This window comes from Stegostoma tigrinum, chromosome 24, assembly GCF_030684315.1.
Source record: "Stegostoma tigrinum isolate sSteTig4 chromosome 24, sSteTig4.hap1, whole genome shotgun sequence".
NCBI classification, from domain to species: Eukaryota; Metazoa; Chordata; class Chondrichthyes; order Orectolobiformes; family Stegostomatidae; genus Stegostoma; species Stegostoma tigrinum.
In genome coordinates, this window is record NC_081377.1 from 36,990,462 (window position 1) to 37,013,863 (window position 23,402).

General features: G+C 40.8%; 2 protein-coding genes across 13 annotated transcripts in view; one reads left to right on the forward strand and one right to left on the reverse strand.

The window, feature by feature from the left end:
* Positions 1–17,640, forward strand: part of selenon (selenoprotein N) — a 34,298-nt gene extending 16,658 nt beyond the window's left edge. The window contains exons 8-12 of the mRNA XM_048558276.2: positions 3,584–3,772; positions 3,931–4,036; positions 6,819–6,931; positions 8,729–8,830; positions 12,659–17,640. Of these exons, the coding sequence (XP_048414233.2) occupies positions 3,584–3,772; positions 3,931–4,036; positions 6,819–6,931; positions 8,729–8,830; positions 12,659–12,829 (681 nt within the window). The 3' untranslated portion in view covers positions 12,830–17,640. The remainder of the gene's footprint in view (positions 1–3,583; positions 3,773–3,930; positions 4,037–6,818; positions 6,932–8,728; positions 8,831–12,658) is intronic.
* Positions 17,641–17,853: 213 nt separating this feature from the next.
* Positions 17,854–23,402, reverse strand: part of si:ch211-15d5.11 (nuclear receptor coactivator 7) — a 342,600-nt gene continuing 337,051 nt past the window's right edge. For 4 of the 12 annotated variants that reach the window (XM_059654362.1, XM_059654361.1, XM_059654364.1 and 1 more), the window contains 5 exons: positions 22,411–22,533; positions 21,629–21,781; positions 21,442–21,537; positions 19,357–19,430; positions 17,861–18,728 (listed from right to left, as the gene is read on the reverse strand). In XM_059654362.1, coding sequence (XP_059510345.1) covers positions 18,596–18,728; positions 19,357–19,430; positions 21,442–21,537; positions 21,629–21,781; positions 22,411–22,533 — 579 coding nt within the window. In that variant the 3' untranslated portion in view covers positions 17,861–18,595. Of the gene's footprint in view, positions 18,729–19,356; positions 19,431–21,441; positions 21,538–21,628; positions 21,782–22,410; positions 22,534–23,402 lie in introns of all 12 variants that reach the window. The other 8 variants (XM_059654357.1, XM_059654358.1, XM_059654365.1 and 5 more) reach the window with 6 other exon arrangements.

Sequence of the window (23,402 nt, forward strand, 5' to 3'; positions counted from 1 at the left end):
GCCTGGGAACCCTGCAGCCATATGGTATCAATGTGGACTTCACCAGTTTCAAAATCTCCCCTTCCCCTACTGCATCCCTCAACCAGCCCAGTTCGTCCCCTCCCCCCACTGCACCACACAACCAGCCCAGCTCTTCCCCCCCACCCACTGCATCCCAAAACCAGTCCAACCTGTCTCTGCCTCCCTAACCGATTCTTCCTCTCACCCATCCCTTCCTCCCACCCCAAGCCGCACCCCCCGCTACCTACTAACCTCATCCCACCTCCTTGACCTGTCCGTCTTCCCTGGACTGACCGATCCCCTCCCTACCTCCCCACCTACACTCTCTCCACCTATCTTCTTTACTCTCCATCTTCGGTCCGCCTCCCCCTCTCTCCCTATTTATTCCAGTTCCCTCCCCCCATCCCCCTCTCTGATGAAGGGTCTAGGCCCGAAACGTCAGCTTTTGTGCTCCTGAGATGCTGCTTGGCCTGCTGTGTTCATCCAGCCTCACATTTTATTATCTTGGAATCTCCAGCATCTGCAGTTCCCATTATCTATGATCTGGAATATGCTGCTTTTTAAGGGTGGCAGAAACAGATTCAATAGAAACTTTCAGATGGATCATGAATATGTACTTTAAAGAAAAAAAAGCACTTGCAAGGATATACAGGAAAACGTGGTGGGAATATTCGGATATCATCTTAAAAAGGCAGCATAGCATGATGAGCAGGATGGCCTCATGCTGTTTACATAGAACTAGGAGCAGGAGTAGCCCATCTGACCCCTCAAGCCTACCCTGCTATTCAATAAGATCATGGCTGATCTTTTTGAGACTCAACTCCACTTACCTGTCCTCACACCACATAATCCTTAATTCCTTTCCTGTTCAAAAATTTATCTAGCCTTGCCTTAAACACATTCAGCGAGGTCGCTTCAGCCACTTCACTGGACAGGGAATTCCACAGATTCACAACCCTTTGGGCGAAGAAGCTCCTCCTGACCTAAGTGCTACATCTGCTTCCCTTTATTTTGAGGCTTTGCCCCCAGTCCTAGTTTCACCTGCTAGTGGAAACAACCTCCCTGCTTCCACCTTATCTATTGCCTTCATAATTTTATATGTTTCTATAAGATCTCCCCTCATTCTTCTGAATTCCAATGAGTATAATCCCAGTCTACTCAGTCTCTCCTCATAGTCCAACCCTCTCAACTCTGGAATCAACTGAGTGAATCTCCTCTGCACCCCCTCCAGTATATCCCTTCTCAAGACCAAAACTGCACACAGTAATTCATGTGTGGCCTCCCCAGGACCCTATACAGCTACAGCATAACCTCCCTGTTTTTAAACTCCATCCCTCTAGCAATGACACACAAAATTCCATTTGCCTTTTTAATTACTTGCTGCACCTGCAATCCTGCTTTTAGCAATTCATGCACAAGGACACCCAAGTCCCTCTGCACAGCAATGTGCTGCAATTTTTTACCATTTAAAACATAGAACATTACAGCGCAATACAGGCCCTTCTGCCCTTAATGTTGTGCCAACCTGTGAAACCAATCTGAAGCCCATCTAACCTACACTATTCCATTATTACCATATGTTTATTCAATGACCATTTAAATGCCCTTAAAGTTGGCGAGTCTACTACAGTTGCAGGGAGGGCATTCCACGCCCTTACTACTCTCTGAGTAAAGAACCTACCTCTGACATCTGTCGTATATCTATCACCCCCTCAATTTAAAGCTATATCCCCTTGTGCTAGCCATTTCCAAACGAGGAAAAAGGCTCTCACTGTCCACCCTATCTAATCTTCTGATCATCTTGTAAGTCCCTATAAGTCACCTCTTAATCTTCTTCTCTCTAACGAAAACAGCCTTAAGTCCCTCACCCTTTCCTCATAAGACCTTCCCTCCATGCCAAGCAACATCCTGGTAAATCTCCTCTGCACCCTTTCCAGTGCTTCCACATCCTTGCTATAATGCGGCGACCAGAACTGTACGCAATACTCCAAGTGTGGCCGCACCAGAGTTTTGTATGGATGCAACATGACCTCATGGCTGCGAAACTCAATCCCCCTACCAATAAAATCTATCACACTGTACGCCTTCTTAACAACCCTATCAACCTGGGTGGCAATTTTCAGGGATTTATGCACATGGACACAGAGATCTCTTTGCTTATCCACACTGCCAAGAATCTTACCATTAGCCCAGTACTCTGTATTCCTGTTACTCCTTCCAAAGTGAATCACCTCACACTTTTCTGCATTAAACTCCATTTGCCGCCTCTCAGCCCAGCTCTGCAGCTTATCTATGTCCCTCTGTAACCTGCAACATCCTTCCGCACTGTCCACAACTCCACTGACTTAAGTGTCATCCACAAATTTACTAATCCATCCTTCTACGCCCTCATCCAGGTCATTTATAAAAATGACAAACAGCAGTGGCCCCAAAACAGATCCTTGCAGTAACCACTAGTAACCGAACTCTAGGATGAACACTTCCCATCACCCACCACCCTCTGTCTTCTTACAGCTAGCCAATTTCTGATCCAAACTGCTAAATCACCCTTAATCCCAGGCCTCCGTATTTTCTTCAATAACATTAGCAATAATATAGTCCATCTTGCTGTTATTCAAAATGGATGACTTCACACTTATCAACATTGTACTTCATCTGCCAGACCTTTGCCCACTCACTCAGACTCTCTATATCCCTCTGCAGACTTTAAGTGTCTTCAGCACACTTTGCTCCACCACTCATCTTTGTGTCATCTGCAAATTTTGACGCATCACACTTAGTCCCCAACTCCAAATCATCTACGTTTGATTGCATGAAGTTAGTATTATTTCAAGGGTAGGGGTAAAATGCTGTTTCTTTAATGTTTGCTTTCAGTTTATAATTTTAGTTTGTGTGGCATTCACTGGAGAAACTTACTATTTCAGGGTGAGAATTCTGGAGACATAAATCCCATTTGTACTTTTATTAGGAAAGTCAGGATTCACCTTTACCGTCATGTCCTGACTATATGGCAATATGACTAAATATGTTTGTAGTGTGTGGGGAAGAAACTGCGAGGAAATTTTAAGCATTTTTAAAAATGAATGGCTTAATTGTTTCATCAGAGAATAAGCAAGAAACCCTTTTCTATGAAAGTATGGCTGAGGAGGGCTGAGCATCCACTCATGTTTTGGAGGCGAATGGAGTGATTATGGAGGTCTCTTGTTCAAGCTTACTGAAGCTCCTCATGGAGAGCTGCTGAGAGCCACATTCTACTGAATACCATACAGTAATTGTTGTCTTTGTCAGTAATAACGTGATTAATATTAGTGCATTCTGCTTAATAATAACACAATTCAGTGGATTGAAGTCTAATGTAATTTAACCCATTGTGGGTTGGGAGCAAATTCAGAAATCTGGAAAAGAGTGAGCATTTATTTGAAAGTTGAATGTCAGTGTAGCAGCAAGAGGGCATCAAGCTGGAACGGAAGCAGACGGCTTTGTAGCAATGAAGAATATTTTGTCATGTCTCGGATGGCTGCTTTTGCTGTATAATGGCATGTGCTTCATTTCCTAAGTGCCTGTCCATCTGTCTGTGATGCAGATGGAGCTCAAGGCTGTGGGTCCGTCTACTCCGAATATTATCCTTGATGAAAATGGTAATGTGATCGACACTGCAGATGCTTCAGGGGAACCCATTCAATTTATTTTTGAAGAGATTGTCTGGCAATCAGAAATCGGCTTTGAAGAAGCTACAAACAAGCTGGAGACAACCATGTATCCATTTAAGAAGGTAACTAGTGAATAAAATGCGGGAATGTTGGGATGGTGGAGGGTGGCTTAATGCTTTTTAGTCGTTTTTTCTTCTTGCCTGCATTAATGACTCAGCTGCCAGGCTGGAGACAGTAAGCCTGATCAGACTTTTTCTTCCCTTCCCCCCCGCCCCCGCAGATTTCATATCTTCCATTTACTGAAGTTTTCGACCGTGCGAAGATGGAACATAAACTTGTGCATTCCATATTACTCTGGGGTGCTCTTGATGATCAGTCTTGCTGAGGTCAGTCCTGCCTTTCAATCCTGGATGTTTAAAAGTTGATACATTCTTGGCATGTGGGTACATTGACACTTGTTGCATGTCCCTTTTGCCCTTGGGAAGACAGTGGTAAACACTGTTCCTTCTAAGCTGGGCAGGAACCCAGACATTTCCATATGCAAGTCTATGCCTTTAAATTACCACACACGCAGGGCTGTGTAATAGATTATAAAGAATCTGTACCACAAAATATTGCGCTGCCTTCTTAAACATTGAACTACAATGCTGTTAGAGATTCAAGAAATGCTTACCTCATTGTGAAAGAGTAGGAGAATCATGGATATAGCAATGACTTTGGATCAAATTTGCACATCTCCCCGTCATGAAAAGAGCTTATTTTCTCCTCCATTCTTAGATGTTTGCATAATTGTGATGACCAAATGAGGGTGCAAATTATATGGCACAGAAGAGGTCCTTTGACCCATCAAGACAGAGCCGTCAAAACTATGCTAAATTTACGCCAGTCCTACATTCTAGTACCAGGCCCATAGCCTTCACTGTTGTGACATTTCAAGTGCTCATCCAAGTACGTTTTAACCAGTTGTGAGGTTATGTGCCTGAACTACCCTCCCAGACAGCAACTTCCAGATTCCCACCACCTTCTGGATGTAAAACCTTTTCCTCAAAACTCTTCTAAATCTCTATCTTAAAAGTCTGCTCCCTTGTTTATGACCCTTCAACTAAGAGGAAGTGTTGATTCCTATTCACTTTGCCCATGCTCCTCAATCTTTTAGACCTCCATCAGGTCCCTTTGCAACCTTCGCTATTCCAAAAAGAATGTGAGTTTATCCAGCCTCTCTTCATAGAGAAAGCAGTCCATCCAGGCAACATACTGGTGAATCTCTTCTTTACTGGAGGGTTCAATCTTAGAATCCCTATGAGCAGAAGAGGCTGTTTGGCCCATTGAATGCACTGACCCTCCGAAGAGACCTTCCTGTCCAGACCCTATCGCCTGTAACCCTGCATTTATCATGGCTAATCCACCAAAGCTGCACATCTTTGGACTGTGGGAAGAAACCAGAGCACCTGGCAGAAACCCACGCAGACACAGGGAGAACATGCACGTGCCTCACAGACAGTCACCCAAGGCCAGAATTGATCCTGGGTCCCTGGCACTGTGAGGCAGCAGTGCTAACCAATGTGCCATCCTCTTCTGTACCCCCTCCAATGTAATCACATACTTCTTAGAGTATGATGATTAGAACTGCATGCAGTCCTTCAGCTGTAACTTAACCAAAGTCCCGTACAGCTCCAACATGACCTCCCCACTTTTATAATCTGTGCCTTAACTGACAAAAGCAACTGTTCCGTTTCCTGCTTTAACTACTCTATTAACCAGTCCTGCTGTTATTAGGGATCTGTGGACAACATTCTCTGCTCCCCTGATCTTCCCAGCATCTGACCATTCATTGAGTACTCTCTTGTCTTATTACTGCTTCCAAAGTACTTCATTTCACACTTATCAGAGTTAAATTGTATCTGTCACTGATCTGCTCATCTGACCAATCTGTTTATATCCTTCTGTGACGTAGAACTTATTCCTCACTGTCAGGTACGACTTGGTCAACTTTTGTGTTATTCACAAACTTACTTGTCAGTGCCCCGTCTTCCCTGACAAAAAACCCATCTATATATGCATATCATATATCAAGAACAATAAGGGACCCACATTGATCCCTGTGGAATGCCACTTGACATTGGCCTCCAGTCACACAAACAGCCTTCTACCAATACGCTTTGTCTCCTACCACTAAGCCAATTTGGATCCAAGTTATTCTGGATCTGAAGTGCTTTGCCTTTCCTTATCGACATCCCACATGGGACGTTGTCAGAGGTCTTGCAGAAGTCCTCATAAACCACATCAGTTGCACTACCCTCTTTACACACTTTTTCATTTCCTTCCAAATTCAGCTAGATTTGTTAGCTATGACCTCCATCTGACAAAATCATTTTGACTACCCCGATCAAATCTTGTTTTTCTAAATGGAGAAATGCATTTGTGTTTGTCAAGTTTCTGTGAGATACATGCAATAGGTTTATTGTTAAATACCTAGTATTTACAATATAGAAATAAGCAGTTCAACCTAACCAGGCCTTGTTGCTGATTAAGTTCTGACTGAGACTCCTCCCATCCTTTCTCACCTGTACCTAACAACATAATCTGCGCCCCCACCCCACGCTGCTCTTCACTTCTCCCTCAAATGTTAATCAAGCTTCCTGTCAAAAATATCAGTCCTATTCATCATAACCAGTCCCTCTGCAATCTTTGTATTCTGCGAATAAAGACTTCTTCTGAACTCCCTATCAAATTTTTTGTTACCTATCCTATTTTGATGACTTCTGGTTTTGCTTCTCCCCCACATCAGGAAACTTTTTTTCAATAATCTGCTTTATCTTGACTTTTTTTATTATTTAAAAGACTTCAGTTAGGTCACCGTCTCAGCCTTCATTTTTGAAGAGGAGGAAAAGAGTTCCAGCCTGTCAGTTGGTTTCTGTTGGGTATAATCTTGCACCTTTGGTGGCATCTTTGTATATTTTTTGTACCCCTCTCCAATGCCTTCTTGGAATGGGCAGACTTCCTCTGCAGGAGTACAAAATGGTTTACTTCCCAGCTCTGGTGTTTTGTGGGATCAGATTTCAGTGTTTTAATTTGTGCGAAATGAACTTATCTTTTATCAGCACATTGCCATCTGCCCATCATTCTATTAACAAATTGAGTCTCTTTTTATTTCTTCTGTCTACACAGGTTCAGGGCGGACTCTGCGGGAGACTGTTCTCGAGAGTTCGCCTGTCCTCTCACTGCTGAATGAGAGTTTTGTCAGCAGCTGGTCCCTAGTCAAAGAACTAGAGGATCTTAAGGTAAATCATCAAAGAGCTCGAGGAGATGAAATGCTAAGACTTAGTCGGTGAATTAGCAGCAAGCAGTATCAAACCTAGTTTCAAGCTAGACTTGTAGATAAGGAATGAATGAACACCATGTTTAGTGATGCTAGTAAATTAGACTGAGTAGGCAAAACATCTGAAAAACTGTTTGTCAGAATTAAAAAATATTGAGGCCGTGAAGAAAGAGCATGGACGTGTTTTCAGTCGATCACTCTGATGGAGCTAGTGTGAGCAGCATCAATGCAATAGGCTAAGTGTCCTCCTTCTGAAACAAAATATCATGATTTATAACAAAAATAGAAATTGCTGGTAAAGCTCAGCAGGTCAGGCAAGCGTTGTGGAGAGAAATCAGAGTTAACATTTCAGATTGATGGACCCTCCTTGATGCTGCTAGACCTGCTGAGGTTTTTCAGCAATTTCTAATTTTGTCTCTGATTTGCAGCATCTGCTGTTTTTTTTGTGTGTTTTTATCATGATTTATGAATTCATATAAATATTAAACTGTTCATCTGGAGTAACAGTACGTGAAATTGTCATTTTTCCTTGGTGTTTCTTCACCATATGGTCTAACTTCAATCAAGAAACCATTTAGGATTATGTTGAGACCAGAGCACCGAAGAGCTTGTGGGACATTTTCATTTCCAAGAGAGAAACTGACACTCTTTATCCCATTGGTTTCAAGTTTTCTTCAATATATTGAAACTGTTCACAATTGCATTTGTTTGTCAGCACTGTATGCCAGTGCCCTGTGTATTATCAAATAAGAAGACTGGAATGTTTCAGTAGGGGTGTACTTGGGAGCAATAAATGTCATTGCTGTTATCTTTCACTCAGTGACTTCTCCGCTGTCAAGTCTGAATGATGCACTTTTCAATAGGTTCAAATAAAAAAACTTTAAAGCCTGTTAATGATAAAATCTGATTTTAAATTATCGTGAATGTTATTTTATGTCCTTTCTGCACTTCACATTTAGAACATCTTGATCCTGTTTAAATGTTTTTTAATGTTACAAAATTCATACTTGCTTGAGTTTAAGTTGATGTAATATGTTCAGATTCTTTGTTCAAGGCTTCACATTTCTGAAGGAATAATATTCTAAATTTTAGAAAACTAATTAATTAGTATAGAAATCATTCTTTATTTAACATTTTTTTTCCCTTCTAAATTCTGTTCAAATCTCACACCATTTCAATGATTTGGGTGACTGTTCATTAGTGTTACTTTGTAACGTAGGGCTCAATAGTTTGGTCCTGTTTAACACTCCTCCTTAATCTCCATTTCTTTCCTTGTATGGAGATACCAGACTTATCAGCTTAATGTCGCCACTTCTTCCCCAACCACACCAATGCCCCACCACCCACCATCATCTGAACTAAGCTGCAAACTCATTTGGGAATTGACAGCCGACACAACATCACTTTGCTGTAAATTTGCATTTTGTCACAGGATGACTCAACAAGGTCTGCTGTCAGTTAGGCTGGGCAACATTAATTGCATAATTTTGAAAGAAATTCCAGTCTTCAGTATTTGAGTGAAGGTGCTAATTACAATAGCAAAGGAGTTTTTATGCAAATGTGTCAGTACTCAAGCTGTGATCTCAACTGAGTGCTGCGAGTGGAAAGTTCTGCTCTTTGCATCTTTAATGTTTGACTGAGCAATCAGTTCTTTTGGTAGTGGTTGGATTGATTAATGTGTTTTAAATTGTGATGGATCTTTCCAAAGTGTAGGCAAATGTATTGATGTTTGGTAAACCAACATTTTCATTCTTGACAGAGAAATCAAGACAATGAACGTCATGCTGGGTTGGCCAGCCTGCATTTAGAACACTACAACTTTCCTGTTGAGATGATGATCGCTTTACCAAATGGCACAGTGGTAAGTCTGTTATGTTTATTTAAAAGCCGAGCTGGTACCTGAATGTTTAAATCTTGTGGTCATTCAAATCCAATTATCTCTGTTGGAGGGAAAGAAAATCCAGAATTCTCTTTGTTGCATTGCAATTTTGGGAAAAAATACCTTTAAATGTTCACTTTGTACCTGGGCTGACAATCATATCAACCAGGGTAGAAATAAAGTTGAATCTGTTAGTGTCGTGATATTCAGTCATTATGGTTTGAATAGCTTTTTGGAGTTCCTTGTGACTGTTTCATACACTGGTACCTGTACGTTGAATTGGGCAGCAAAGGACATTCTGAGATTTAGAAGGATTTTACTACATATTTTTAGTGTGTACTTCAGTTTCCAAATATTTTCTTGACTCTTTCCCTGTTCAGAAGCCAGCAGCACACTGGAGAAGAAATTGCCTCTTTAAGCAACCTGTTTGGACATGTTATGACACTACTGCAGGGCAAGTGGGATTTGAATATCAGCAGGTCTGACAGCATCTGTGAAGAGGAATCAGGAGTTAACATTTTGGATCTGGTGACCCTTCCTCAGAACTGATGGTGGCTAGGAAAATGTCAGTTTATGTGCAGAAGATAGGGTGGACAAAGTGGATAAAGAGCAAATGATAGGTGAGGATAGAGCCTAAAGAGAGCGAGGACAGTTGGATAGACGGGCAAAGCAGCACTTGACCTGCACTTCACACAGTCTTGTCTACTGCTTTCATTGCTCACGACATGTTCTTCCCTACATTGGGGAAACGAAGCGTAGACTGGATGACCGCTTTGCAGAACATCTGTGTTGTTCTTGCAGAAAAGATCCTGTGCTTCCAGTTGCCTGCCACTTTAACACACCATCCTGTTTGCTGACCAACATCTTTGTCTCATGGTGAGTGTTCATTTGTGTTACTTCGTAAAATAGGGCTCAATAGGTTCTGTTTAACACTCCTCCCTCATCTCCATTTCTTTTTTCATATGGAGATATCAGGCTTTTCAGCTTAATATCACCACTACTTCCCCAACCACACCAACGTCCCACCACCCACCATCATCTGAACTAAGCTGCAAATTCATTTGGGAATTGACAGCAGACACAAGATCACTTTGCTGTAAATTTCAGCATTTTGTCACTCAACAAGGCTTGCTGTCAGTTATGCTATGCAACATTAATTGCATAATTTTGAAAGAAATTCCAGTCTTCAGTATTTGAAGGAAGGTGCTAATTAGAATAGCAAAGGAGTTTTCCACCAGTATTCCAATGAAACTCAGCACAAGCTGGAATAACAACACCTTATTTTTCACTTGGGGGACCTGCAGCCCTCCAGACTCAATATCGAGTTTAACAATTTTAGGGCCTGAACTCCCCGTACCCTAGACCCCAATCCCACTCACCAGGCCTTGTTGTCACATAATCTGCCATGACACACTACCTATAGTTAGTCACTAACAGTCTCCATTAACAGCTATTCACTTTCCCACTTAGACCCCTTGGTCTGTTAACTGTCTTATCTCGTATGTCTTAATATTTTCCTCTACCTGTCCTGAAAGAGTGACTTTTACTCTGGACATCCACATCCCAATAGGACAGCTAACGGGCCGTCAGTTCTTTCCTCTCCAGAAGACGCATGGGCCCCAGCTATGCCTGACTCTTTGTTGGTTTTGTCGAACAGTCCTTGAGTACGTACACCAGTACTGTTCCCTAACTCTTCTGTCGTTACATCAGTGACTGCCTGGGGGTGCATCCTGCACCCAGGCTGAACTGGAGCAGTTCACCGAGTTTGCTAACAACTTCCACCCTTCCCTCAAATTCATTTGGCCGATCTCAGACACCTCTCTCCCCTTTCTTGACTTCTCAGTTTCCATTTCTGGCAACAGTTTGTGGATCAAAATTTACTATATACCCACAGACTTCTGTAGCTACCTTGATGACACCTCTTCTCACCCTGTAGTTTGCAACAATTCCATCCCATTTCCCAATTCCTCTGTCTCCATTGCATCTTCACTGACGAGGAGATGTTCCACTTCCAAACATTAGGATGTCCTCCAATTTCAAACAAAGTTCTGTTCCCCCATCTGTCATCCAAACAGCCCTCCACTGTGCTGCCTCCATTCCCTGCTCCCAAAATAATAAAGAAAGGGGGCCCCCCTTGTCCTCACTTCCCATTCCACCAGCCTTTGCATTCCAACGTATCATCCTCAAACACTTCTTCCAATTCCAATTAGACCCCATTACCTGGAACATCTTCCACTCCCCACCCTTCTCTGCCTTTTGGAAGGACCATTCCATTCACCACTGCTTAGTTCACGCCATGTTCCCCACCAACCACTTCAACCACCTTCTTTCCGCCACGCCCACCCCTGTACCTTCCCCTGTAACTGTAAAAGATGCAACGCCTGCCCATAGACCAGCTCCTTCACCTCCTTCCAGGTGAGACAGAGCTTCACGTGCATGTCCTACAACCTACCTAGTCTACTGCTTCTGCTGCTCCTGATGTGGTCGTCTTTATATTGGTGAAACCAAATGTGGACTAGGTGACTGTTTTGCCAAGCATCTTTGCCTGGCCCGTAACGGCCAGCCTAACCTTCTGGTCACTGCTTATATCAACTTTCCACACACTGTCCCCGCCCCCCCCACTCCCCCTCCTCCCACTGTTGCCCCTACCTGCACTCCCTCCTCCACCTCGCCACACTCCCCCTCCCTCCCTTGCCATTTCCTCCCCTCCCCCTCGCTGCAGTCTCCCTCCCCCCCTCACCGCACTCTGCCTCTCCTCCCTGCACTCCCCTTCTCTTGCCCTCCCCTGCCCCTCCCCTTCTTGCCCTCATACCCCCCTCATCCTCCCTCCTTGCTGTCCCCTCCTCCGTCACCCTCTACCCCCTCCTGCCTTCCCCTCCCACTCTTCTACACCCCTCCCCCACCTTGCCCTCTTTCCCCCCCATTTCTCTTTACTCCCTCCCCATCCTCTACTCCCCGTTCCTCGTTCTTTCCCCACCCACTCCCCTCCCCTCCTCTCCCTCGCTGTGTTCATCGCTCCTCCCTTGCTCTCTCCAATGCTCCTCTGCCCCCACATTCCCCCCCCTCCCCCTTGCCCTCTCCGCCCCTCCCTCTTATAAAAGTAAGATTGTAATTAATGAATACTATAACAAAGTCAGGAAGACAAATCTTTACCCAGAGATTGTAAAGATGTGGGTCCAACAACCACACAGAAGGATTGAGATTAATAATGTTTGTGTGTTTAAAGGGAAATTTACAGAATTACATGAGGCAGAAAAAAATAACTGGATAGGTTTATGTAAGTTCAGGTGGTAAAAGGCTGGTGGGATGAATAAACACTACCATGGAACTGTTGGGCTGAATGACCTACTTCTGCACTGTAAAATTCTCTGCAATGCTTATTTTACCAGCACTAATATTCCTCCCTTTTTAATAAACAGAAGTTTTCTGTACCTGTAGTTTTTTAGAGATGTGCAAAAGAAGCAAGGGATGATGTGGGAATATAACTTTTTCACTCAACAAGTAGTTGTGGTGTGGAATACACTGCCTGGAAGTGTGGTGGATGCAAATTCAACTGAGACATTCAGGACAACATTGCAGATTACTTTTATCCAAATAATCATCCAAAGGTTTGAAGAGTTGGTGCAGGCACAATTGGCCAAATGGCCTCTTCCTGCGCAATAACAGTTCTGATTCTGTCCAAACCTGCAAAGTTTCAGAGGTATTTTCCAATAGAGTTCATCTTTTAAACATTTGATTGCACTTTCCGCTATTTGTTGCTAATATTGTGTCCAGTTGAATTTGGCTGTGATTTGTGATTATTCTTGACAGGTTCACCACATCAATGCAAACTACTTCCTGGATATCACTTCAGTGAAGCCTGAAGAGATGGACAAGAGTCTGTTCATTAGTTCATCACACTTTGAAGACCTCTCAGCTACAACTTATGTTACATTTTTGAAGGAAGGGCTTGAAATTGCCAAACGGTTTGCACCATCTTAACTTAATGGAAATCCAGCTGAATGAAACAGATCCTCCCTCCATTGTCAGTTTCAGCTGTTTTGTTATTTGGGTTTTTCACTTTGCACAGAGAATAAAATTGCCTCCGATCCCAAAGCCTCATTGAGGAGGGTATCTACTTGTTACTTCCTCAAGAAAACAGCTTCTGTTGACAGAGCTTTTGTGATGTGGGGGAATGACTCTGTGTATGTGTGAGTTTTGACATGTTCCTCTGTTGCTCCTCATCCCCCTGAATATGATCGTGTATTGATTATTGAGAAAGGACTGTTTCCTTGGATATTGGTTGGGATGAAGGAGGAAGAAAGTGACCAGTTCTGAACCATAGCTAGCTATTTTTTGAGCGTTATTGGAGTCTGAATAGGGAATATGTCACTATTAGCATAGTTGGTTTTTTTTAAAGGTATTGTCTAATATGCTTGCCACTACCACATGTGGAAATCTGACACAGACATGTGACAAATTGATACCGTTCAGCAAGTGAGAAACTGTCAACAGTTCTGTGTAAAAAGCATTACTTAGCCCCATTCACCTTTTACAGTTGTTTTGCAGTTTTATTTTAAAGTCACTTCCTTCTTGAAAGATATTACTAATCTTGTTTCTGAAGATTACAAAATCCCTGATAAGGTGTCACCATCAAAATATTTTTCTTCATCTCTCCCTCATTCATTTGAAAATAATCTTAAATTTGTGCCCTAAAATAAAGATAGGGAAAATGTTGCTTCCTATTTTATTCATTTTAATTCATTCATTTATCTCTTCACTATAACAATTTTGAAAACCTCTATTTACACTCCTCCAAGTTTCTGTCCTGATAAGAAAATACCAAAAATCTCCATAGAATCACAGCTTAAAAAACCATCAGCCCATCTTGTCTGTACTGGCTCTATAAACGTGCCATCCACCATCCATATTCTGCCTTCTCCCCATACACTGCACCATTCTGGGTAACTGACTGATTCTGACCCTGCTTCTACATTACCATGGTCTCAGTGCATTACAGACTTTAGTCAGCCACTGTGTGAAAAAGACTTTTTCTTTGCTTCTTTGACAAATTACTTCAAATACGTTTCCTCTCATACGCAAACCTTTCAAGGATGGGAACAGTTTCTTCCTGTTTGCTCTGTCCAGACCCCTTTTATGATTTTGAAAAACTTGATTAAATCTGTTCTCATGTAACGAAGTGTGAAGCTGGATGAACACAGCAGGCCAAGCAGCATCTCAGGAGCACAAAAGCTGACGTTTCGGGCCTAGACCCTTCATCAGAGAGGGGGATGGGGAAAGGGTTCTGGAATGAATAGGGAGAGAGAGGGAGGCAGACCGAAGATGGAGAGAAAAGAAGATAGGTGGAGAGGACAGTATAGGTGGGGAAGGTAGGGAGGGGATAGGTCAGTCCAGGGACAAGAGAGTTGCAGTGGGAGAGAGATTCCCTGAGGTTGGTCCAGAGGGAGGAGGGTAACTTCTTCAGGTTAGGCATCCCTGGAAGAGGCTTCGCAGTGAGGTTAAAATGGTGATCAGAGATAATGGGAACTGCAGATGCTGGAGAATCCAAGATAACAAAGTGTGAAGCTGGATGAACACAGCAGGCCAAGCAGCATCTCAGGAGCACAAATCACAAATCTGCTCTCGGCCTTTTTTCTGTCAGGAAAACAGGCCTGACTCCTCCAATCTGTCTTCAATATTGAGGTTCCTCATCCCTGGAATTATTCCATAATAGATGTTTATGCATGTTTTCTTTAAGCAATTGACAATGTTTAGAATTTTCTGCTGGAGAGAAGCTGAGTTTCTGAGGAGGGTCTGCCGCTTTTAAGGGTCAGGTTACGCATCCCTCACCCCAAGGGCAGAAACAACATTTCACAGCAATCTCCAGTTTCCTGTGCGAACTTTAAACTGTTAATGTGACTTCACTGGTAGGAGGAGGATTGTGTGAGTATTTAGAATCCTGCAGATACAAAGTTTCATAAGCTTGTTTCAGCTTGCTGTTTGCATAAGTGACAGTGCCTTTGTTCTGAAGGATGTTAATTTGCTGTATAAAAACGGCCACTTTCGACTTTCAAACTCTTGCGTTACTTTACAAATCCTGTAAAAGCTTTAAATATTTAAGGATAAATTATATGAAGAATAGCTATATTCGCCAGGAGGGATTTTCTGCAACAAGAGGACACTTGAGATAATTGGCCAAGGAACAAGCCGAAAAACTAGATGGTTTTAATATAGTGATTTTTTAAAAAAGTGATGTACAGTACTTCATGAGGTAGAAACAGGCTTAATGATAGCTAATCTCCTCTTGGAAGCTATGTGTTGAAAAAGGATATGGTAGAAGGGTTATGGGAAAAGGTTATTGGGAGTGAGGCTAACTGAACAGCTGTTTTTACATGCACTGTTATTACATAATCTGCCATTTCACACTATCTATTGTTTGTTGCTGACAGACTCCATTAAACAGCTATTCACTCTTCTAGCCAGATTGTTATCCACTCCTTTGTCTGTCCAACTTTTTTTCCTCTCTTTGGGCTCTATCCCCACCTATCATTCACAGCTTACTTCCTCCCCCTACCTGACTTCTGCATACACAGCGACATTTTCCTAGCTAGCCACCATCAGTTCTGAGGAAGGGTCACCAGACCTGAAACATTATTTGTGATTTCTCTTCATGGATGCTGCCTGAGCTTTCCTAGCAATTTTTGTTTTTTTTCTGATTTACAGCTTCCACAGTTCTTTGTTTTTTTTTAAGCTGTTTTCACACTCGAGGATGATGAACTAAATGGCCTGTACCATTTTTCGTTTGCATTGCCTCAAATAGTGTGATTTAATTACCTTTGCTTAAAAACATTTGAATTGCTAGATGGAAGATGATGTTGGCTGTTCAAGTTCATCTCCTACTTTACAACTGAGCTGTGGATGATCAGAGAGATTCTTGACTGCTAGGGAAATTAAGGATTACAGGCAAAGGGCAAGAACGTGGATATGAGAAATGTCAGATCAGCCATGATTTTATTGAATGGGGGAAGCAGGCTCCACCAGCCAAATGTCCTATTGTTCTTATTTCTTTCAGTCTTTATAACAATCAGTCTGTATCAATTAGCCCCAGATTTGATGTGAGAAAAATCCAAGAGGTTTTGAAACCCAAGTCCAATGTTCGTGTTTGACCCGAACCTGATACATCCATATGTTACGCCTCATTATTATATAGTGTCTCACAGTGCTGTTTCTTAATTAGCTATTTTCACCAGCTCTCTAATGCATTCATATTGTTAAAACATGAAAATGTCAAGCATGATGAAATAACATGTTTTGAGTGATTGGCTGCCAGCTGTGTTAATTTACTTTCATGACTGTTATTTACATTCATTTAGATGGTAGCTATTTTATCCAAGAGTGTTGTCAAACATCAGCATGCATTCTGTAATGTAAGTACATGGTTCACTTTCTTCTGACAAGCCAAATTCCAGGACCAGCTCATCAGCTATTAATGTGGGGTTATGAAAGCAGGAGAGCAAGAGATAGACATCACTCTTATGGGAATGGATGAATAAGCGTACAGATAAAATGCTGTTGGTCTTGATAATTTTTAAGAATTATTTTCTTAAAGCAAATATCAGTGCATCAAGCCATTGGAGATGCCCTCTGTGATATGTACTCCAAATAACTTTTGTGTATGTTTCAGGTGAAATCTGATCATTCGTTTGCTGGACCTATGCAAAGTGTTGTGGTTTGTTTTTGTAATTAAAGTTCTATTTTATCAACACTACTAAATCCGTATAGTAGTAAGAAAGCAGATCAATATAGTATGCCACCATTGACTTTTATACTTATTTCTGTTTTTATATATTTACAGCCTGGATTTCCAATCAGCATTATTTTTATACTTGTGGTGACACTGTGTTAAAATTATGGCTGTGGGAAACAATCAGGGCCAGTTTGTAACAAATAAGAGTGGTGGAGGGTGGCAAGGATGGTTTTTGTTGTCTAAAGAACTGCATTTTGTGAAGGCTGAACCCCAAAGCCTGGGAAAGGACTGGGTTCCGCCTGATGTTACGTTAGTTGTTTAGAAATAATTGCCTAATCCTACCCTCCTTTGAATCATTATTGCTTCCTGGTCTTAATTTTATTACATTGTTCATAGATCTCCTGCACTGGTTTGCATTGATTGGGCAAAACAGATAATGACGAAACAGTCACTGGAGGTCAATTATTGCATTGAAAAATGTATACGGCTTGGCAATTTAAGATTTATCTTTTGCAATTCATTCAGGAGTCTAGTTCCATTTGTACTGTCCTGTCTCAGTAGTCTGGTGCCAAATTTAGTGTATGCAACATGTTTGAGAACATAACTAGCCATTTAGACGTATATTGTGATCCAGAGATTTGTGCAGTTTTTCTTCCTGCTTAAAAAGCTGAAGTCCTAGAAATTGCATTGTTATTTTGCTGCGTAAAACATCTCACCTCCACCTCCTATTGGAGGGGATGTGGGTTGTGTTTTATTAGTGAGTGGTGATCAGGCTCTTGACAATCCATGAATCGTAAGTTGTACTGAAGTCTAAAGGAGCTTGCATCTTCCTACCAATTGACAGCTTTCTAATTTTCTCTTGAGCTGTGAACTGCAATTAGCAGTAACAGTTAATAGGTAACTTCCAGCTTTATACAACTCATTTCTATTACCTATGCTTTTGGTTCTTCTAAATAAAAAGTTTTGACCCATTTTTAAAAAAACCTAGTTATTTCTTATTTTGAATAGCAAGCATGACACTACGTATTTGTATTTTTTTTCCCCTAAATAAAAACAGTTTAAAGAATTGTTGTTTTTGCAGATTTGGGGGAAATGTTAGAATTCTAGTACGATAAAATTTACTTACAGTATAGTAAGAGTTTAAGTATCAGCATTCAGAAAGTGGTGGAATACTTAAGGTTGTTTTTATATGCTTATTGTTCCTCCTCCTCCTCCCCCTCCTCCTCCTCCCCACAGCTGAGAGCAGGACGGTTATTAAAATAGATTTGCCCTAGGCTGTTTAAGAATGCTAATAGCTTATTTTCATTTCAGGAGCATCTATGCTTCATGAATTAAAAGCTGTGACATATTTTGAGATGTCATGATAATTAACATTGTTCTTCACCATTATAGCAAGATTTTTAATGAATTTCTAACATGAACTTAAGCAAAGAGCTCCATATGTAGAGATATATACACAAACAATAAATATTTGATCCTCTAAGCATATATTCCAGTTTTCAAAGTTAGCAGCATAAAATTTAAGGCCATATAATAAACATGCATTCACACCAATAGGTGTGCAGGTTAATACAAAAAAAAAGCACTTGGTGCAAGATTGGTCTGGACCATGGCTGATATCATTCACTTGTATGGGATTGTGGGTAAATTTGCTTTCCCCTATACGTGGATTGTCAGAATTGCACAAGTAGCTTTAAATGGATATGTTGGAATAGTTTAGCAGCAAGATAGTAATTAAATGAATATTATTCATGACTACACCTCACTTACATTGGCAATGCATGAGTGTCTAAAATGGCTCTGGACAAAAGTACAATTTAAAGGGAGCCTTGGGCTATAAAGCTTCACTGCTGTCAGGTTAGCAACTGTTGTTACAGGTCATGCAAGCTTCCTTAAACTCAGGCCATATCAGACATGATGCTGCACTTGTCTTGCTACAACTTTACAAACTGTCTCAGTACATGCATTAAATCAGGACTTAAGAATGTTGTTTAGATATAGTGATCATGACTAGACAGTTATCAGAATGTCCACACTTCAAGATCCTGCACCTTGAAATCTTCGTTTTTGGATAGTACAACGTTGTTGAATGTTTCACAAGGATTGCTTCTTCCATGATTGAGATCTTCATCCAACCATAGACCAAAGTGTCCACTTAATACAAAAGAAAAAAAAAACACTTTTTTCACAAACATCCAACATTCTTTAAACAAAAACATCTTCAGCAAACCAAGTTCTCTAGCTGCATAGAAGTCTCGCTGATTTTGGGCACTGACTATTGTGCCAATGTGATTTGATTTTATTATTGTCACGTACCAGGGTACAGTGGGGAAAAAAAGTGTTTATGCTTTACAGGCAGATCATATTATACAAGTGCATCAGGGTAAAGGAAGAGTGCAGGAATAGAATAGATTCAGTATTGTGCTATTTATAACAATTAACTATCCAAATTCTCTAAAAGATATCTAGTTATGGTTAGTGTTTAAATGTTCTTGAAATACATAAAAGTCATTGGAAGAAACAGCTAAAGGAAGAATTTATAGAAAGCAAAAAAATCTCAATTTTTATAAATATTTACAGTATAGAGGAAATAAAGTGTACAAAGAATCACAAGTTACAATTTACTCATTCTGGAATTAGTTAAAATGTATGGACTTCGTTTGACTACAAGTGTTAAAATCTTCTACCTCCCAATCACCCATAGGCATTTTTTATAACAAAATTGTGTGTTCACAAAAAAATTGGAGGGGATTCTTCTCTTTCATGAAAATGAAAAAAATACCTTCCTCCTCCTATTGCAAGTGAGTCTGAACTTCCTTTTGTGAAGAAAGAATTATTTCCAGTCCATTGGAAGATCTGGTGGTGAAAAGAGATGAATCAGAAAACTTAGTTGGAATAGAACCAGAGTCAGTCTGGCTTAAATACCTGTTGAATCCCAGGTTTATATTAGGATAATTGGAGCGGACTCGATGGGCCGAATGGTCTTACTCAGAATGCGAAGAGGTAAGGCTAAACCTAGCTCATCATTGGTTAGTTTGAAAGAACAGTATTTTTAGTGCTTTTTAATGTAGATAGGCTATCATGTTCATGGACAAGTTGTACAAGAGAAATGCTACTAAAGCCTCTTTTGAAGTGAGGCCCAAGGAACACTAAGATGTATTAATTATGACAAAGCCTTTCAGCATTTAGACAAAGTAAATAAGCCTTGTTAACCGGGCATGACATGAAATAAAAAAAGAAGAGCTGGAAATACGCAGGTTGTTCACCAGAAAAATCTTTCACAGAGACAGTGGCCAATACTTTGTCTTGTAAAGAGAAGACAATAATACCATTTCACTTAACACATACCATAGAATGAGAGCCCCATCTTTTTACTGTAAGACTATCAGCAACACAAACATTCAGCAACTTGGCCTTCCCTGCTACAGTAACGTACAAAATTCATCCTCCCTTGCCTTTTTCTTTCCCTCCACTTGATTCTGATTGCTGAAAGAAGAACATGGCTCCAAATTTCCTTACTGTCCACATGGAACAGTACAATGAAGTTTAAAAAAATTGAAATCTGAGCTCATCCCAAATTCTGCTGCTGCCTGTTTGCACAACACCTTATTCACTTATCATTCATGATCAACAATCTACTTTGGTACCTGCTCCACCAATACTTCAAATTTGGCCTCATTAACCCACATTTTCCTCAGCTCTCAGGGCCTCATGCATTTTCTCACCATTTGTGGTAATCATTTCAACTACCCAGATTTTAAGTTCTGGAATTCCCTTCTGAAACCTCTAACCAAACATTGATCACCTGTCTTCATATCTGCTTCTTTACGTTAGAAATATCAAAAATTTTGCTACCAAACTACCTAGGGAATGTTTTCTTTCCTAAAGTAAAACAGGTACTACATAAAAAGGAAAAAAAAGTAAGGCCCTTTTTACCATCACCAGTCTTGTGTTGCTATTAAAAGCAACTCCTCTATTTGAACTGAAGTTTTAAAGTCATGCTTTTTAAAGTTTTAGGACAGCTTCACAGATTCCAATCCCAATTTGAAGACGTTCACCATTTAGCGTCATAGAGATACACAGAGTGGAAACAGACCCACCACTCCCACTTGTCCATGCCAACCAGATATCCTAAATTAATCGAGTCCCATATCCCTCTAAATGCTTCCTATTCATATATCTGTCCAGATGCCTTTAAAGTGTAGTAATTGTACTTGCCTCCTCCACTTAATCTGGCAGTTCATTCCATACACACACACACACCTATTGTGTAAAAAAAAAAGTTGCCCCTTAGCTGACTTAAATGTCTATCCTCTCACCTTTAACCTATGCCCTCCAGTTTCGGACTCCCCCACCCCAAGGAAAAGAAAGTAATAAAAGTCCTTTGCATCTGGGTGGTTTCAAACCACTGACCATCTGGTTAACAGCCAAACGCACTAACATATTGCACCACAGATTATATGAGGAATCATTCATAACACTATCAGAAAATATTATACATTCATTGTGATTTTTCGTGGCATATTTATGTTCAGAGCAGTGGTACATAGAAAACTTGTCTAAGTACTTAGTCTCCATGTACACCCACACGTGGTAACTAGACAGCAGTGTGCTGTCTGAGTTCTCACCTAACAGTTGGAGCTGAAAACAGTGGGCTCATTTGTAATATATTCTACAACACAACAGCCTAATGTGAACTAAAACTGACATAATTGCCATTAGGGAGTAGTGTCAGATGGCTGTCAGAGGCCTTTGGACCACACCCAGTAGAGTGTGAAAATATTGAAGGTGGATTTAAAAAAAACTGTTTCCATTATGGTACACAATTAGCTCAAAATATTTTGTTATTAGATCGCTTGAAACATACCTTAAAATCAGGATTGAAGGTGTATAGAAAGGTTTCTCCTGTCCCATTGAAACGATCACTAGGCCTTGGTGGATGAGAAGTTAAAGCACCAAACACCTGTAAAATTGACACACGATGGATAAGGAGTTGCTGGTAAGCCTTTGAGAAGTTTACATAAAATAATCCAATACCAATGACTCCTCCCTACCTGACCACATGTGTCCTTTAAAACCAGTAGTACTGGTGAGTCAGCATTGGCCACTTTGCGGTATAGGGTTTTCAGACTAAAGCCATGCAGGGATGTGCTGTATGCCAGTAGCCATGGATGCCCCACTGTTCTAGGTGGTAAGTATTTTGAAATCTAAAGAATGAATACAGAAGAACAATTTAAAAGCTGTCAATCCAAAGAGGTAGTTAGCATAATGATCTTAGCTGTTATTAGTATAGAAACTAATCCTTAACTCCCCCCCCCAAATCAGAGCTAATTATACATGTGCCAATATTCAGCTAGATCAGGAGTAAGTTTGTAGATTTTTCTATTGGGGGAGACTTACTAATTTAGTCTCCAATATTCTTATTGCTTCTAAAAAAAAGTTCCTTGGGAATCAAGCTAAAATGTATGTTTAACTTGATCATCAGCTCTAGAGAATCTGAGCAGTTTAATCTTTAGTTTTGTCTCAAGTTATGCAGAATCCAAGTATCAAAAACAAGTAGCACCAGCATGTGAAATCTGCCAGGGACTCAAATTTGATACCTTTCCAAGATGTGGAACGAGCAAAATCAGGACCAGCATACAACCTTTCACTACAGTACAACTGATGATTACAATTGGTTAGAAGGAATGTGGTTCAGGAGACATTGCCAGTTTAGTTTAAGGATAGATTATAGCAAGAACCAATTTACAGGAGGCGAAGAGTAGAATGAACAATGAAGTCCAGAAAGAGATAGGAAAGGACTTGCATAAATAGAGGGCAAGAGGAATTCCCTTACCTTGTCAATATGAAAAGGTTCCAGTAAGTTGCTTTTCCCCTGAAGGATAGGTGCCATATTCCCAAATTCTGAATCAAAGATTTCTTTGCAGTGTTTCATTGGGTCATCCTCCACAGATATAATCTGGAAATTATATTATGGGTGAAGAAAGTCAGTTCTAGAACAGAGAATTGAGCTGTTACCTCTTTGCTGATCAACCCACATTTGATAACTGTTTTTAAAAAAAAGAAACAAAAACATTAAAATCTAAACAATGAGATTCCCAGGCAACTGCTAACTACCCAATTAGAACTGGAGTAGGCCAAAACATTTGGAACAATGCAGAGATTTGTCCTGAGTGACCAACCAGCAAGGGCATCACTACTTGTATCACAACAAAGATTTAACATTCCCTGGAATTACCTTTCAAAAGTATTGTGGTATATTTCCATTGTAAACCATTGAATTAAATAACTCACTTGTAAATCAATCAGGCTGTGGTGAACATCGGCTTTTGATAAAAAGCTTGTCTCAACTTTTTTTTGGGCGGGAGGGATGCAGAGAAGGAAGAGGCACAGCGGCGTGGTGATAAAGTCACTGGACTAGTAATCAAAAACCTAACAGTGGGAGCTTATGTTCAAATCCAACTACAACAACAACTGGAGGAATTTGAATTAAAGTTTAAAATGCTACAACTCAGAACTGACTCGTTAGTTCATTTACAGTGATCACAAAGTTATCATGATTGTTTACAATCATCTGGCTCACATTAAAGGAAATATGCCAGCCCTACCAGGTTTGGCCTATATGGCTACTTCATACTCTCATCCATGTGACTGAGTCTTAATTGGCTCCTAAAATTGAGTAGCAATCAATCAATCATCCATCCAGTTCAGGGGGAATTAAGGATAGGCAGTGAATGCTGGCCTTGACATTGTTGCCCATATCTCATGATGAAATATTCCAGGTGCAGAGAGTTGATGAATGATATGTCCAAAATATTAATTGGCCAG